The sequence below is a fragment of the Silurus meridionalis genome, chromosome 2 (genome assembly GCF_014805685.1).
Source record: "Silurus meridionalis isolate SWU-2019-XX chromosome 2, ASM1480568v1, whole genome shotgun sequence".
Lineage (NCBI taxonomy): Eukaryota > Metazoa > Chordata > Actinopteri > Siluriformes > Siluridae > Silurus > Silurus meridionalis.
The window spans coordinates 10,730,222-10,748,967 of NC_060885.1; the positions used below are offsets into that span (position 1 = coordinate 10,730,222).

At 38.9% G+C, this 18,746-nt stretch overlaps 1 protein-coding gene across 1 annotated transcript in view; it reads left to right on the forward strand.

The window, feature by feature from the left end:
* prim2 (DNA primase subunit 2) overlaps window positions 1–18,746 on the forward strand; it is a 75,095-nt gene that overhangs the window by 43,674 nt on the left and 12,675 nt on the right. The window contains exons 10-11 of the mRNA XM_046835860.1: window positions 36–221; window positions 17,611–17,737. Of these exons, the coding sequence (XP_046691816.1) occupies window positions 36–221; window positions 17,611–17,737 (313 nt within the window). The remainder of the gene's footprint in view (window positions 1–35; window positions 222–17,610; window positions 17,738–18,746) is intronic.

The window sequence follows — 18,746 nt, forward strand, 5'->3', positions numbered from 1 at the left end:
GTCAATAAAATCTCCTTTCATTCCTCCTTTGTTAGCTCTCATCCAAATCGTTCCCTCTGTGCATGAGGCAGCTGCACAAATCCCTGAGAGAAAACCACCACCTGCGCCACGGCGGCCGCATGCAGTACGGCCTTTTCCTCAAGGGCATCGGCATCACGCTGGACCAGGCACTGCAGTTCTGGAGGTCCGAGTTTATCAAGGGCAAAGTGGACACGGATAAGGTAAATATAACCATGCCTTTCCCCTTTCGCTTGCTCTTGGACTCGTTTAGCCCTCTTTCTCCGCTGTCCATATATTTCACTCTCTCGTTGTCTCCCTGTTTGTCCTTCAACAATTCTGAAGTCCGGGTCACTCAGACAAACGAGAGCGCTCATTCTGTGAAAGGGATGCAGGACCTAATTTGGCTCCATTCCTCTGTGTTCTTAATTAAGAAATTCTGTAGAAAACACATTTTTTCGTGTGTGCCCTTGGTACATTTAACAAGAAAATGACTCTCCCAAGCCGAGTCCTCTGTTCGCTGACGTTCTCGCTCAGCACGGGGGAATGCTTATTCCCAGCTGATTCTCAATCAAGGAGAAGCTAATGGCATTCACATCCTCACCTGAGAACGACTCTCCTGAAGGGATCGCTTTTAAATCGATTCATATTCTCACCAGTCACATAAATGCATCCAGGAGGCAAGAATAATGTGTTTAATATCAGGTATAGTCATTTTCCTGATTTCATATTGGGGTTTTGTTCTGCAGCTTTGTGCATGCAATCAGTGCCTTTGAATACAGAGTAAAGTCGAAACTGTGACAGAATGTTTCACTATTAGCCACAGTGTATGATCCGATTTTTTTTTAATTCTGGAAATATTAGTGTTGGTATTAATAATAATAATTAATGTTTACTCAGCAGTTTTTAAATGGTCAATAATGCTATAAAACTTAGCATGTTGTCAAATATTCAGTTTTTTTACAAAACCTTTTGCGAATATAAACAGGGTTTCTGCATCTTCAAAAAAGTAAATAAATAAATAAAAATTAAAAAGTTAAGTTTTAAGCCTTAAAAAGTCGCTGTTCTAGGTATTAAAATTTTTAGACGTGTTATATTTTTCCGATGTTCTTGTAACGCTACTTTTAATGCTCACTTTTTTTGTTTGTTAGTTTCCGTAGTTTCCATCAATCTTTTTTTCGCTAGTCCAAATATAATTTGCTGTATTACGACTACAAATGAGGCCAACATGCAACAGGCAATCAGCTTTCTGTTATTGGCGCAAATCTCTGTCGGACTGTACCACAGACGTACATCTGACTGACATTTTTCAGCAATGGAGAAGTGCAAGTTTACATGGCTTGAAAAAAAAAAAGAATTAAGGGCTTGGTATAGGTGTTTCTTTTTTTTTTCTTTTTTATATAGGTCTTAATTTTATTAAAAAGATCTTAAGTCTAAAATCTGACTTGGTCAAACCTGCAAAAACTCTGAGAAAGAACTGCGATCTGCTATATGATGTATCTTCTTTTAGAAGAATGCATACACAGAACACCATGATTGAAAAATCCTCATTTACAGGTCAAAGAATCTTAATGTACATACTGTATGACTTCTACCTTATTTTTTCCAACGTTCTACAAAACTAATTTACGATTGAAGCAAAAAAAAAACGAATACCACTAGCACAATGTCGTCTTTTGTCATCCTCCCCGTACGCAGCACGCCGTTATCATCTTATAAATAAGCATAATATTCCGCTAAATACATTATTCATGCCTGAGGCCACGCTCATTGCAGCATATCTATTGAGCCATACAGTGGCAGTAATGCTGCGATGGCTTGTTGCTTTTCACTGTAAATGGAGGTGAATATCTGCACCTGAAGTAATCTAAAACCAATAAACCGAACAATAGATCTGCGCACACTGCACTTCCCTTCTCCATCTATGAAATGGTGTGCAATTTTCTGTGACAACATTGTAAAGGCAAAAGGGGAGACAAATTAAGCTTGTTTTCTACAGAATGCTACGTTTCCCATTTTGGCAGAAATAAGATGTCACTTTGCGTGACAACAGAAATAAATGAAGATCAAGAGGACAGCAAGTTTGTAAAGATGTTTTCAGGCTGCACTTTAAAAAAAAAATATTAAAGAAGAAGAAGCAGCAGCACGGAGTCTCCAAGATTTAACTAATTTTGAGTGACATCTTTAGGACATGAGAATGTTTTATCAGGATTCACTGAGTACAAGCAACCTTTTCAAATAAAGTGGATGGTGCTGACATTTTTATTCTGTTAAAACCAAACGACGCAGGACTTTTTTCTAATGTAGATGAAATGCCACCGTGTCTGAGTACTAAACACTCGAGTCTTTTTATGCTTTAGTATGCATTTTATATACATTACATGGACACAAGTATGAGGACGCCTGACTTTTTCAGCCATATGTTCCATATATTCTCTTGAAACCACACAATTGTATATGATATTTGTTTGGATATGGGACAATAAATTTTTTGCGTCACTTGAAACGTTAGGCCCAAACCTGTTCCAGCATGACGATACACCTGTGCACAAAGCCAGCTCAATGAAGATATCATTTACATGGGATGAAGTGGAAGATCTTGAGTGGCCTTCTATAGAGCGCTTACTTACGTCCTACTGAACACCTCTGAGACGATTTGGAGCTCTGACCGCACCCCTTCTCACTTTACATCAGTACCTGACTTTGCTAATGATCTTGTGGGTGAATGAGCACAAATCTCCAAAATCGAGTGGAACATCTTCCCAGAAGAGTGCAGATTATTATGCAAACGTGGAATAAATGCGGAATAAGATGTTCTAATTGCACTTACAAATCTTATGGTCAGGTGTCCACAAACATTTGTCTATATAATGCCTGTTTAAAAAAAAAAAAAAAGAAATGATTAATTTTAAAAAATGTTAATTCTTTTTTTGTTTAGTTATTAATTCACTATTTCTTGGTATTTTTATTTTTAAAAAGGTCTTAATTTTTTGATGTCCTTGTAACACTTGTAACACAATGCTCACTGACATGCAGTGACATAAGAATATTTTTTATTCTTGTGTAATCTTTTATTCTAAGTTTCAGTTGTGTGTTTTTTTTGCTGGTCCAAATATAATTTGCGTTTTTACGACTACAAATACGACCAACATGCAACCGCCAATCAGCTTTCTTCTCTGTCGGACTGTACCACATGAGTACAACTGACTTCAATGATTTTTCAGCAATGGGGAAGTGCAGGATTAGCGATGCTTGGCTTGAACTTGGATGCTCCAAATGCACTTTCAAATCTTTTTGACAGCTGCTTTGTAATTTACAAACCAACTTGATTAAACTTGTGTCTATTTCACCAGGGCACGTAGCCATCCAACAACCTAATCAAAGCATGACATTTCTTTACCGTGCGATTAAAATTCCTCACGGCAAGTAAGAGTTAAAACATCTTTAGGCCTAATGACTGCTGTGTTTGTTACACTGGCACCTTAACTAACATGCACTATGCAGGTAGAAAGCCAAAGCAAGGCCAGAAAGGAAATACGAATATTTCCACATCGTTTGGCTTAATTAAAGTTGAAGGATCAAAGTATGTTAGAGGCCTGGGGTGTCTGCTAAAGGTTTTATAGCCGCATGCCAAATGATTTAATAGTCTATGCTTTAAATTAAACTTGAAATTATAAGCTGTGGGAGGGGAAAAATGGCAGGTATTGTTGTTTTAGTAGAAGCCTTCATTAAGCAGTAATCGCAGGGATCTTAATTAAATTACTAACTTCATCCATCCATCCATTCACTCCTTCACCACTCACTTCTTCACTCCTTCACTCACTCCTTCACTCAGTCCTATCCCAGGAACGCTGAACATTAAATATGAATGCACCCAAGTCAGACATCCTTGTCCAGAGTGACTTACAATTATACAATATAAAAAACTGAATAGAATAAACCTAAGCAGTTGAGGTTTAAGGGCCCAGCAGTGGAAGCATGGTGGTGCTGGGAATTTAACTCCTGACCTTCCGATCCAGAAGTCCAACGTCGTCAACACTGAGCTGGAACTTTTAATCTTATGAGGATTTACTGTAACTAAGCAAAATATAAATGTACACAAGTTTAACATTTTCACTGAAAAGCTTTACACACATTCGGCATCCAGGCATTTAGTTTCTCCAAACATTTATCTGAAATACTTCCCCATCCCTCTTGTGAATATTTACAGCGGTGTTCTTCACTCGTTGGAAAGTTCTCTCTGATTTGGCGATCCAGTTCATCCCAGAGCAGTTCAATAGGATTTAGGCAGGTCATTCTATGATCGAGAACACTGCAGCCCACTGTTTCCTTTCTAGATAGCTTTAGGTCATTGTCTTGTTGTATAGTGATTTTGGTTCCAACTAAGACTGAAGTATGGAATCTTAGCCATGTCTCACCTTACCCTGCTCTACAACAACCCCAATCCATTAAACTTCCACCTCCATGTTTGACTGTGGGTGTGAGGCAGTCTGATAACATCTAACACCTGGTTCTTCTGTTAGCAGCATACATGTCAAATATGGATTAATCTGTGATACTCATTCACTGTATAATTCTTGTTTTTTTTGCTTGTTTCTTAGATTGTTGAATATAAACGAAAAAAACCTGCGTGTCTCCAAACCAATGAAAGACTAGGTGTTTGCAAACGTTTGCCAGACGTTGTATATGGGAGGCATTAAAAAAAATCTCACTTCCTCAACATCCAGCAGATGAATGTGTTGACAGGTTATCAGTTTTCCCAATTATTGAAATTTGGTTTAATGCTAAAATTTGGGAGCAGACAGAGAGAGAGAGAGAATGAATAAGCCATGCGGCACAGAAAACACCACATCCCTGTGAAGTGGGGAAGCAATTACATTTTCTGGTGAAATTGTGTCCTCGAGCTGTGTCGTTATTTAAGCTTTTGCTACGCACTAGGTATCAGTGCTTTTCTCCCACAGCACCATGCTAACTCTTGCTGAGCTAAAAGCCCAGGCCCTCAGTAGAGCTATGAACATGGAGGCTTAATATAAATATGAATTATATAGTGAGGGTAAACGAGATCACCCTGGATCATGGATGAGAATCTCTGTGGTGCAAAGGCATCTCATTTAATTGCAAAAGTAGAAAAAAGTGTACATATTCTTCAGGGTCAGATCAGGAAAAAGTATTTATTCAAGTAAAAATGTATATCTCATTTGATTGAGCTGATATTAAGCTGAAAATTGTAAATGGCATATTTTCAACAGTTTCATCATGAGCGATTGCGTGAGATCAGCATGCCGGAAATATGTTTTTCCCCATTCCTCTTTTCCTTTGTGAATGGTCATTATTGAGCCATCAAAAATCCTCTTCTCCGAGATTTCAACAGTGCTATAAAGCACCCAGCATTTTTATTTTTTTCCCCCATGCCTCAAAGCTGGCAAGGAACAAGCTTCAGTTGAAAGAAGCATTTCGGCTTTGACTACCACTAAGCCACTTTCACACACTCTAAAGCAATCTGGGGGTGTGTGTTTACCCCACTCTCGGAGCTCTATCCGTTCCACAAGTCAGAGAAGGGGAAGAAATTATTCAGACATTCCTGCTCTGTTGTGGTCATGCACCAGCACTTACCAAAGTGGTCTATTTTTGGGGTGGCTGCATCTTCTCAGTGTGGCTTTTCAGGTGTAACCGGGTGAGATCGCACTTTCCCAAACCCTCTCTGTGCCTTCAGAGGCGCAGGATGGAGTGATGTGCAGCTCCATGACTGATGTATGTGAGGTGGTGTCTGAGACAGCAGGGCATGTCAAAAGCCATATTAATATTCCACCTATGCTGGAAGAGTAAACAAGCATCCTGTGTGATATTCGGGTTGGAAATATAATGTGCAAACGAAGAGTGTAAAAATAAAAAGTGCATAATAAATATAAAAGTAGACTGCATTCACGGGTATTCATTCAGCAGAATTTTTTGTAGTCTGATATTTAAGCAGGGAGAAATCGAATGCAAACTATTGCACCTCAGAAACTGAGCACAAAGACTACAGACAGCAGAACAATAGTGTTGATCAGGGGTGATGGATGGATGAATATTGTGGAGAGAGACTATAAATGGATGAATGCAGATAATATAAATATATGAATGTAGATGGATAAATATGAATCGATTTGGATGGGGATGCATTAATGAATATAAATGGACAGATGGTAAGACTGAAGTATGTAGATAGATGCATGGATATGGATGAATGGTAGGTGGAATGGAAATAGATGAATATGAAAGCAGGTGGATGAATTGGGTGTAGACAAGATGAATGAATGAGCCTTATAGATTAAGGCTTGGGGTTAAGTGGATTGTTGGATATAATGGATAAATGAAAAAGAAACGTATGACTATAGGTGGAGATAATCGTATTGATGTATGATTTTAAATAGAGATAGACAGAAGAAAGCATATATATATATATATATATATATATATATATATATATATATATATATATATATAAAATGATATTTGGGTGGATGAATGGATAATTATAGCTAAATAGGGATAGACGGCACTATAGATCAATAAATAGATATGTAAGGCTGTTTAAAGAAATAAGCATACATATAAATTAATTAACAGAAAAACTTAGCAATAGGACTTGTATTGAGGTTCTTTGTGCTCACTGAGGTTTGGTCACCCCATTGAAGGCTCATTATCCTTTCTCTTCTCTTCTGAATTCAGCAAGAAGTTTGATTTTGGGTTAATAAATAATGACAAACTCCGTGGCTCCTATTCAGCTATCAGGTTATGACATGTCATAAATATTGCATGAAGCCCAAGTCTCTGAAAGCTCCTGTTCCATATCACTGGCCTATGTCTTGTTCTTTTCTGATTTGTGCTCTAGGCCAGGGATCTTGGCTTCTCTCTAGCTAGGTTTAAACCTCAACTCGACTGAGTGCTATAAATCTGAGATGTGTACGGAGGTGTAACTCATTTAGACTTGCTCATGCTTGCTGTAGAGATCTTTATGGCATCAGCTATCAGTCTGAATTTCCCTTCCTAATCTTAGCAGATGTAATCCGGAGCCCGGTTTGTGATGTGGTGGGAGAGGGGGGGGACGACTATGAATAAAGAGCAACAATTATATCTGAGGAAGAAGTCATGTACAGTGGCATTAGCTTCAAGTTAAAGGATGTCACCATACACTGAGTACAGATCGTTTGATTAACAAGCTGTCAAAACACATCATCTTGCTCTGGCGCTGGCAGACTTGCATGTGAGCAAACACCCGGGAGGGGGCTGAGGGCCTGTCTTTGTCTTTGGATCACAACAAGCTCGAACAAGGACAAAATGTGTAATTTGCAACCATTGGGGTAATATTTATCAGTAAAGTGACAGCTGTTAGCAAACAGTAACCTTGAGCTAATAGAAGGCAACCATGTGACCTGATGGACTGAGAAAATAAGACAAATGCACAACACTGCTATTTGGCAGGCAAAGAAACGAGCTACTTAACCTGCTTGGTTTTAAGAATTTTCTCCACTGTGGGACAAATAAAGAGCTTCTCTACCTATAGTAACAGTGCTAGAGGAAATCTCAATCTCACAGCCAGCCATGTGTGGTTCTTCTCCAAACTGTTACCACAAAGACTTCTCTCTGATGTTGCTGGAGGAGTTTCTCATCTGTGTAAGACGAACGATTTTGAATTGCATGATCTAGAGTCCAAATACATTATGAAGCAAATCTACCAGTATATTTACTTTAGTGGAGATGTTTTTAGGGGTCGCCACAACGGATCATCCTTCTCCATATCGACCTGTAATCTACATCTGCCTCTTTCAAACCAACCACCTGCATGTCTTCTCTCACCACATCTATAAACCTCCTCCTTGGTCTTCTTCTTTTCCTCCTTTCTGGTGGCTCCATCCTCAGCATTCTCCTACCGATGTACCCCATGTCCCTCCTCTGCACATGTCCAAGCCATCTCAATCTCACCTCACTCATCTTGTCTCCAAAACGTCCTACATGCGCTGTCTCTCCCAACGAAAACCTCAACATCTTGAGCTCTGCTTCCTCCAGCTCCACCTCCTGTCTTTTAGTCAATGCCACTGTCTCTAAACCATTCAACATCGCAGGTCTTACCACAGTCCTATAAACATTTCCTTCCATCTCCTTCTGCTTTCCTGCACTTCATTTCACCACCATGTCTTTTTGTCTTCTTTTCTATTTCCAGTCACACCAAGTACCTTTTTAGTTGTCTCCCTTATAACTTCTGCAGTAGTTGCCCAATCATCCAGCTCTTCTTCACCACCAAAATCTTGTCTGACCTCTTCCCTGAACCTCGCACTTCAGCCTTCCTCCTTCAGCTTCCTCCATCCAATTTTTCTTCTTCACCTCCAAAACTATCCTATAGACCACTATCCAATGCTGTCTAACTAAACTGTCCCCTGCCAACACCTTAGTCTCTAATCTCTTTCAGGTTGCATCTCTCACACAGAATATAGTCCACCTGTGTGCACTTTTCTCCACTCTTGTACGTCACCTTATGTTCCTACCTTCTTCCAAAAATACGTCATCACCCCCCTCATTACCTCACTTCTATTCACCAACAAGCCCATAAAAGTCTGCCCCAATCACCAACCTTTCATTCCTAGGTACACTCTCCACCACTTCATCCAACTTACTCCAGAATTTTTTCTTTCCTCCATCACACAACCCACTTGTGGTGCATAGGCACTGATGATCATCACCCCTTCAACTAATCACCCTATCAGAATCTCTCTTCATTTCCACTACACTTTTACTGTAGAATCACCCCTACACCATTTCTCTTTCCATCCACATCATGATAGAACAGTTTAAACCCACCTACAATGCTCCTGGCCTTACTCCCTTTCCATTTGGTCTCCTAAACACACAACATATCTACCTTTCTCCTCTCCATCATATCAACTACCTCTCTTCCTTTACCAGTCATATTACCAACATTTTAAGTGCCCACCCAAACCTCCACTCTCCTCCACTTCTCCTTTACTTTCTGTCTCTGTAGTCGTCTTTCTGCTCCCCTTCTCCTCCTTCGGCCAACAGTAGCTGAATTTCAACCGGTACCCTGTTGGCTAACGATACCTGTGGTGGTTGTTGGTAACTAGGGCCTCGATCGATCCGGTATGAAATTCTCTTTCATGATCCACATGTTTGATTTGGCACATGTTTTACGCTGTATGCCCTTCCTAATGCAACCCTCCACCTTGCACCAAGAGTGGACTGACTTGTGCAACCCTAATGGCTAGGTCAGTAATTGCTGAGATGTTAATCCCCTGCTTTGCTCTTAACTGCAAAAAATAACTGTTTTTCTTTATATTTTCCTGCTTAACCTCTGCAGCAGAAAGCAACTCTTTATTATTTTTTTGGTCAATAACTAAAAATATCTCTGTCAGTTACAGCTTGTTCTTTTAATTTGGTGCCTTCTGACTCTCTTTGCTTTACAGGCATTATTAGCTGAGAATGTGTATTACTATTTTTTTTTCTTTGACAGAAAAAAGGTTGATGAAGAAAAATTGGGTAGATCTGCACTGTGTGTGAAATTGTTCCTGCATTGTTCAGTTTGTACTGTATATTTAATATATTATATATATTTTTACTGTAAATTTAGACCACTAATTAGTGATTGCTCTAGAAAAGCCCCTTATGTCCTGTTGGTACACTAAATGGACAAAAGTTTGTGGACACATGACCATAAGATCTGTAGATCTGAAGAGCAAAAACCGGGTTCAGTAAGTAACAAAAAACTAAAAAAAACAAAAATCTTATTCAGTGCCACGTGTGTTGAACCATTCAATACCTAATCAAAAAAAAAAAAATCTTGCCTAATGCTCCTTTAAGTATTCTAAAAAAAAATATCTTTTCTCATCAGCATAAATATAAAACAAACTAATTATAGGGTAATTTGAAATACCCTTTCATCTGAAAACTATTTTGGCATTTTCTTCTGAGGGAAGTGCCTGCAGCATAGGTGGTGGTGATCACGAGGAGAATTTGCACCGAAATGCTCTCCATTTTTATGTAGAATGCGTTTTTAATGTTCTGTCACCAGGTGATCAGAGCTCATACTGTGTGTATCATGTAATCGGAAATCTGTGCAGTTGTGCGTGTAACATCTGGTTTACACTTGACAGGAAAAGTTTGTAGACACCTGACCATAAGATTCGTATGTGCATGCTAAACATCACATTCCACATTTAGTCTTCATTTGCTGCTATAATAACCCAAACTCATCTGGGGAGATGTTTCACTAGATTTTCGAGTGGAGATTTCAGCCACAAGGGCTTTAGTAAAGTCACGTACTGATGTAACATTGTCTATATAGTGTATCTGCTTAGTGGCTTCTCTTACATTTAATCATCTGTTCTTATTTTAAATTACATTTAGCATTTTCTGATGTCCCTCTGAGACAGACCGTGCTATAATTTATGACAGAAACTTAGCTTCCCCTCCCCAGTGTCAGGAAGGTAAGTGGGCTACAAAGAGCTGAGTCTGGGACACAAGTGGCTGTGCTGTTGCTAATGGCTGCTAGAGTTGTGCATGCAAATCTCCTCACCAGCTGCCTGGTTAATTAGAGCGCCGATCCCCCCGAGAGCGCACATTCTGCATGGAGCAAACATGCTTTACACAGTCCAAACACACACCAATGGCTTAGCCATGCTAATTGACACATGGAGGATGTGGCAGGCAGGATAAGGGAAAGAGCTATATTTTTTTTTAAGGTCAGCATTCCAATTCATCTCAAAGGTGTTGAGGTCAGAGCTCTAAAGCAGGCCACTGAAGATCTTCAGCTCAACTCATGTAAACCATGTCTTCATGGAGCTGGTTTTATGTACAGGAGTATTGTCGTGCTGGAACAGGTTTGGGTTTCTTAGTTCGAGTGAAGGGAAAATGAAATTCTACTTCATCCAAAGGCATCTTAAACAATTGTGTGCCTTCAACTTTATGGTAACAGTTTGGGGAAGAACCACATACATTATGGTGGGAAAAGTCCGGTGTCTCAATACTGTCATACTGAAAATGTATACAATTATAGCATATAATATTACAGGGTTTCTGCAGTCCATGTAACGCCATCATGTGATGCTCATTGAAGTGCTCATGCAGCACTTTACAATGTTTTTGTTGGTTTGTTTCTGTGGTGTAGTAGTTTTATTTTGCTAGTCCAAACGTGATTCGCTGTATTACGGCTACAAGCATGTAGCAGCCAATCAGCTTTCTGTTATTGGCTTGAATTGCTAACAACATATTTGTGTGTTTTTAATGTCGTGATACAGGTTTGAAATTTCATTCCTCATGCTCTGAAAAAGGGTTTAAAAAGTCTTAGATTTGACTTGGTGAAACCTGTAGAAACCTTCTATTGCATATTTTATGGTTGTTGAAGATTATTTATGGTTAAACAGGAAAGGATGATGATGATATTATTGGCTGTAGAAAGCAAACGTTTGGAGAGAAGAAATAATAAATCACATAGTGGCGTCTAGAAGCCAAGTTGAATCGAGAAGTTGCTACCTCAATAAATCTTCCACTTTTTCCTTTTTTTTTTTTTAAAGAACAAAATTCTAGTTTAATTTCAACAATATCTCACAAGTCCGTGCACTCCAGAGATTTGAAAAGCTTTTGCAAACAAGATCAGAGCAGTGTAAACAATAGATCAGAGCAGCCGTGGTGACAGTTGTGCAGAACAGAAAGGGCATCATGATGAATGATCACACTCATCCTCCCATTACTACCATTACCATTTATAGTAAACTGCACCACTAAGGCTGATCTGGCAACATGACAAGCAGGAGAAGGAAGATAAATGTGTCTGCACAAGTTCTGCTTTAATTGTTGGCGAGAGGGTCTTATAGGTTCAACGCTCACTTCTTCAGGATTTTGTTGAGGCTTTATAGAGGAACACCATTGCCTTTAAGTGAACCTTTTAATACAAATACCTGCATTCATCATGATAACTTCCTTCTCCTTCTTTCCTTCTGGTCTCTTATCCTGGATTCTTCTCGTCTCGTCTCTCCTCTCCTTTCATATTTACTTCTTGTCATCTTGCCTGGTCTTTTCTTCCTTTGACTTTTCTTCTCTTTTTGTTTTGTCTCGTTATTTCTTCTCTTGCCTTGCCTTTTCTTTTCTGCTTTCATTTTTTCTCTCGTCTTTTCTTTATTAGTTTCCTTATGATGCTTCTCTTCTCATGTCTTCTCTTCTCGTGTTTTTGCTTGTCTCCTGTTTTTTCTCGTCTTTCTCGTTTTTCATGAACTAGCGTTCTCCTTGAGTAATGTTTTTACAGCATTTGCGTGTAGACACTGCGTGTGGCAGGTTGCACGTTAGTGTGTGTGTGTGTGTGTGTGTGTGTGTGTGTGTTGGCAGTCACGTGACCCTCTGCTGCCTCTATTTGAGGGCAAGCACAATGGGGATGATCTGATTTATTTGTAGGTGCGAGTGCGACTGGGGTTGTGCGCGAGATTTCCTACGGTGGCTTGAATCCTAGCTGCAGTTCCCACAGGGCATAATATAAATTCAGCGAGCTCGGATACTGTTTTTCTAACCCAATTACTTCAGCCAGCTAATCCTTTTAGAGAAGGCAGTGGTCTTTTAGGGGTTGATTTTATTTTATTTATTTATTTAGTGTTACTCGCTTGTGGTAAGAGCGTAAGCATCAGAATTGTGTATTTGGAAGTTATTTCTAGACACGATATCTAGACACTCTAAAGGGAATAAATCTGCGGTATATGAAATAGTTCTGTGAGCTGAATCGCATCAGATAGTTACATCTTGTCTTTCTGATTTTGACAAATTGTTCAAGCAGATGCGAGCGATCCTACCGCGGTGAACGCGTCTCTCGGTCCGCCGCCGCTTCAGTGCAGCCGGTGCCAGGAGTCTTTTTACATGCCACTGCAAATTCACGCCCAATTACCTCGCCGATTTATTCCGGTCCGGATTTCTCCAAGCTTCGTCTCGAAATATATACGTAATGCCACCGATGCGCATTTGCATACATTAAAGGGGACGGCTGCTGATGTTAATACAGCAATTAGTTTCCATTTTAATGGGCTCAGCATACAGGAAAGGGAGAACGAGACATTTGTTTGTGTTTGCGTGTTTACACGGTGCCAGCAGGCTTAGGAAATTTGGTGTCTTTTTACGTTTTGTTTTATGCTGCTAAGAGCGAACGTAAACCCGAACACTATACGTCCTTAAAAATGCTGTTTTCACCGTGCTCCTCAGCGCTTATCAGGGATTTCAAACAAGAGGCTTGCTCAATCCATAAACTATCCAAGCCCTATTAATATGGATAGGTTGATTTTTATTGCCTTTTAACACCACTCCGCTTGAAGTCACCTTGCCTAGTTTGCGGGTTTTATTGAAGTTCTAATGGCTTCTGAGTGCAGGAAAATGATGAACAATCACTGGCAACCAGCAAAGGGAGGCTGAAGTTTTCCGTTCGGACGGTTCTCCGAACGCATGCGATCTGTGTATTGAGTTTGCACTGAGATTGAGTGCGGTGACCGTTTCAAATGTTAACACTGTGATGGTTTCTTAAGCATATGCAACATTAGATTTCTTTTAGCCACAGAATAAAACTTTAATGCCTATAGAAATAGATTTTTTTTTTTTTTAATATATATATATCTACCAATGCAATAATGATTACCTTTGTCATGACTGCACCTTTTTTAATAACTATTTCTCAGATTTAAATGTCTAAAGACTTAGATGTTAAGGAGTTTATTTTAACAGAATTTGCACAAGTTTTAAAAATGTTAGTAATGGGAAATCGCATTGTATTTGACCTGGGAAAAATTAAAAATTCACCAATCTAGTCAGACAAACCGGAAAAGGTAGGTATAGTTTGTGAATAAAAACTTACAAATCATTGGACAAGACACCTGTCATTCAAGATATACAGGTGAGTGACAGGTGTCTCGTCCAATGATCTGTAAGTTTTTATTCACAAACTATACCTACCTTTTCCAGTTTGTCTGACTTGTCGTTGTGTTTTTTGGATTTGTTAATGAGTTTCGCGGTAACGATTCAGAGAAACGGAAAGGGTAGGTAGTTTGTGAATGGAAACTTAAAGATCATTGCACGAGACACCTGTCATTCACCTGTATATCTTGACTGACAGGTGTCTTGTCCAATGATCTGTAAGTTTCCATTCACAAACTATACCTACCTTTTCGGTTTGTCTGACTTGTCGTTGTGTTTTCGGATTTGTTAATGTGTTTTTGAATTTGTTAGTGTTTTCTAATTTGTTTATTTGTTTTGGATTTGTTGTTTTGTTTTGAATTTGTTGTTTTGTTTTCGGATTTGTTAATTTGTTTTGGATTTGTTTGTTTTGGTTTTGTTGTTTTGTTTTTAATTTGTTAATTTGTTTTGTTTGTTAATTTGTTTTGGTTTTGTTGTTTTGTTTTGAATTTGTTGTTTTGTTTTCGGATTTGTTAATTTGTTTTCGGATTTGTTAATGTGTTTTGCACTTCTCGGCCACCGTACCTATTTTAACTATTTATTTTATGATACAGCTGCAAATAAGTATTTAAACACCTGAGAAAGTCAATGTTAATATTTGGTACAGTAGCCTTTGTTTGCAATTACAGAGGTCAAACGTTTCCTGTAGTTTTTCACCAGGTTTGCACACACTGCAGGAGGGATTTTGGCCCACTCCTCCACACAGCTCTTCTCTAGATCAGTCAGGTTTCTGGCCTGTCGCTGAGAAAAATGGAGTTTGAGCTCCCTCCAAAGATTCTCTACTGGGTTTAGGTCTGGAGACTGGCTAGGCCATGCCAGAACCTTGATATGCTTCTTACAGAGCCACTCCTTGGTTATCCTGGCTGTGTGCTTCGGGTCATTGTCATGTTGGAAGACCCAGCCTCGACCCATCTTCAATGCTCTAACTGAGGGAAGGAGGTTGTTCCCCAAAATCCCGCAATACATGGCCCCGGTCACCCTCTCCCTAATACAGTGCAGTCGCCCTGTCCCATGTGCAGAAAAACACCCCAAAAGCATGATGCTACCACCCCCCCATGCTTCACAGTAGGGATCTGTTCTTGGGATGGTACTCATCATTCTTCAACACGTTTAGTGGAATTATGACCCAAAAGTTCTATTTTGGTCTCATCTGACCACATGAATTTCTCCCATGACTCCTCTGAATCATCCAAATGGTCATTGGCAAACTTAAGACGTGCCTGGACATGTGCTGGTTTAAGCAGGGGAACCTTCCGTGCCATGCATGATTTCAAACCATGACGTCTTAGTGTATTACCAACAGTAACCTTGGAAACAGTGGTCCCAGCTCTTTTCAGGTCATTGACCAGCTCCTCCCGTGTAGTTCTGGGCTGATTTCTCACCTTCCTTAGGATCATTGAGACCCCACGAGGTGAGATCTTGCATGGAGCCCCAGTCCGAGGAGATTGACAGTCATGTTTAGCTTCTTCCATTTTCTAATGATTGCTCCAACAGTGGACCTTTTTCACCAAGCTGCTTGGCAATTTCCCCGTAGCCCTTTCCAGCCTTGTGGAGGTGTACAATTTTGTCTCTAGTGTCTTTGGACAGCTCTTTGGTCTTGGCCATGTTAGTAGTTGGATTCTTACTGATTGTATGGGGTGGACAGGTGTCTTTATGCAGCTAACTACCTCAAACAGGTGCATCTAATTTAGGATAATAAATGTAGTGGAGGTGGACATTTTAAAGGCAGACTAACAGGTCTTTGAGGGTCAGAATTCTAGCTGATAGACAGGTGTTCAAATACTTATTTGCAGCTGTATCATACAAATAAATAGTTTAAAAATCATATATTGTGATTTCTGGATCTCTCATAGTGGACATGCACCTACAATGACAATTTCAGACCCCTCCATGATTTCTAAGTGGGAGAACTTGCAAAATAGCAGGGTGTTCAAATACTTATTTTCCTCACTGTGTATGTATGTGTGTATATATATATATATATATATATATATATATATATATATATATATATATATATATATATATATATATATATATATATATACATACACACTTATGGCATGACACAGGAGTATAACGATACATTCAGCCCACAATTTGATCCATTTCACAATACTGGCTTTGATGTTTCATTTGCAAAAGATTTTACTGTAATTAAGTAAAATTCTGACTAAAATGGCTCCATTATTTTGCTTAATCATGGACAATGAAAATAATTGACATTTTTGTTTGTATAAAATATAATTAATGAAAAGAATTATGTAAGAAACAGAGGTTAGATATTATAAACAAAACATACTATAGGTTCACTGTATCCGAAAGCAATAAATGGACGAGGATGAGTTTCCTCTAGATTCTGGTTCCTCTCAAGGTTTCTTCCTTATGCCATCTCTGGGAGTTTTTCCTTGCCACAGTCGCCACCTGCTCGCTCATAAGGGACAAACTTACATTCATAAAGAACATCTTATTCATTCTTTATCACTATGTTATCTGTGTAAAGCTGCTTTGAGACAATGTTCATTGTTTAAAGCGCTACACAAATAAAAAAAAATATTTGAATAATTTGATATACAAATTTCAGTGAAATATTTAGTTGAAAATAAAAAGTCTGATGATGAAATGATCAGTTTTAAGTAAAATAGAGGTCCAAAAGTCTGCTTCAGTGCCAGACTTGCATCTTCAGTGTCATTTGAAAGCTATTGAAGATTTGTTTTAATAAAAAATAAATGAATTAAAAAAAATGTTTATGTAAGCTTATAATATTTAATGTGTCAGTCATTGTGTTTCACATCTGTCCATCAATCTATTCACAAGTGCAGATGATTTCTGGAAAGGGTGCAGGAACTGTCATTTATCAAGCATGCTCTCTATATATTAACTTTATAGGTTGCACAAATCGGAAACTCTGGATCACACAGTCCAACTGCTTTAGATGCATAATTACTAGCCTGCTAACTGCTGCCATGTGAATCGCTCAGTCTCCCAATGCGCATCCTTTTAAAGATCACAAAGTGGATTACATTTAAAAAAAAAAAAAAAAAAAGATTGGAACCACTGATATTCCTAAAAACTACTCAGAATAAAAGAAGACTGTTTTGTTTATCAGTAAGTTATATTCCTATGTAGCCTTTTTGGATTCATAAATTAATGCAGAGTTCCTGATCGGTAGTGGAATTGGCTTCACTTCACTCAGTCAATATTGTGACCAACCTGATTAAATCACTTAATCATGTAAATATTTGCGGTCGCGTGACAAATTGTGGGTTGACTTCGGAAAATATTGTAAAATGCTGAAAGTTGTGGAATCGAAACGTAATGATTTTCAGCTGATAATATAGATTAGTTACAGAACATGCAAAAGGTGGTTGAATAGAGACATGTGTGAGAGAGCAGACTCATGATCCATAATCCAGCTATCTGTAGTATGGCAACGCTACTGCAGCAGGTCTCTGCTAATAGCTCTATATTTCATAGCAGGAAGCACCCTGCCACAATCCACTTGATGAACTACTATGTCTCTTTCAACCCAGAGTTTCCCCACTCATGGCCCACAACACTTTCCCCATGGCCCTCTCAGTGTTCATGTATGTTCTCTTTCTCCATCTGACACAATTCTCTCTCTCTCTCTCTCTCTCTCAGTTTGACAAAGCATATGCCTACAGCATCCGGCACATGTTTGGGAAAGAAGGCAAGCGAACAGACTACACGCCCTACAGCTGCATGAAGGTGATTTTATCCAATCCGCCCAGCCAAGGCGACTACCACGGTGAGCAAAGTTCTTAAAAAAAAAAAAAAAAGAACCATTAGGCTCTGTCAGGGGAAAAAATCAGCCCAATTTAGGCTAATGACCTGATCAAATCCTTCAAAAGCGCATCAATAATTAATTAGGGCTCATGCTGCAAACCAGAGTGACTGGAATAATAAGTACTGAGTTAAATATCCGAAGAATAAAACACATAAGATGTGCGGTTATCGGACAATAATCTCTAACAGGATGTTTGGCTTGGCATGAGGTGGAGTATCGCAAACTTGATTCTTTTCGATAACACCACAGTACAGTGTCAGTGATTGCCATTTGTAATGTATTAGTTAATGACTTGTAATTATTGTTACTGTTACTGTTATGCCTTACTTTATAGCAGCTTCAAACCGCAGTTTCTTCACGAGCCTTTTTATTTATCAATTAAACCGAAACATTGTTACCACATTGCTCATGCTGTAGACTCCTCCCATAGATGTTGAATAAACATCTCCTTACAGAAAACTGCACCACACCACATTTCTCTTTTAGATCTGTTTTTTTAACTATTCAAGTCCCTGTGATTGAGCTGCTATAGAAACGATTTTGTGCACTGGTAATGAGAGGTGTCTTCGACTACGGATTTACATATTTTCGAATAAGATTTGTCAACTCTTGACTATAGTCGACTAACAGTCGAATATTTGTGTGTGTGTCGGCCGGGGGCAAGCTCCTGTTTTCAGTCAGGGATCAGGAAAAGTAAAACTTGAATCTTTATTCAAACCTATTAGAGAATATTTATTAAAAGCTTCTTTCTTTTCACATTTTGATTTACAACATTAACATAATGGGCTGTATATTAACCTATTGGTAGAAACCCAGTAGTTCTTTGTGAAATCAGACATTGAGCACCCCCGCATATAACCAAAATGGTATGATCCTTGTTTCATAACACTACTTTGAAAATTTGACTGTAAGTGTGTTAGTCTAATCAGGCTCTTTTTATTGAAGCATCGGCTCTTTGACTATTCGGGGT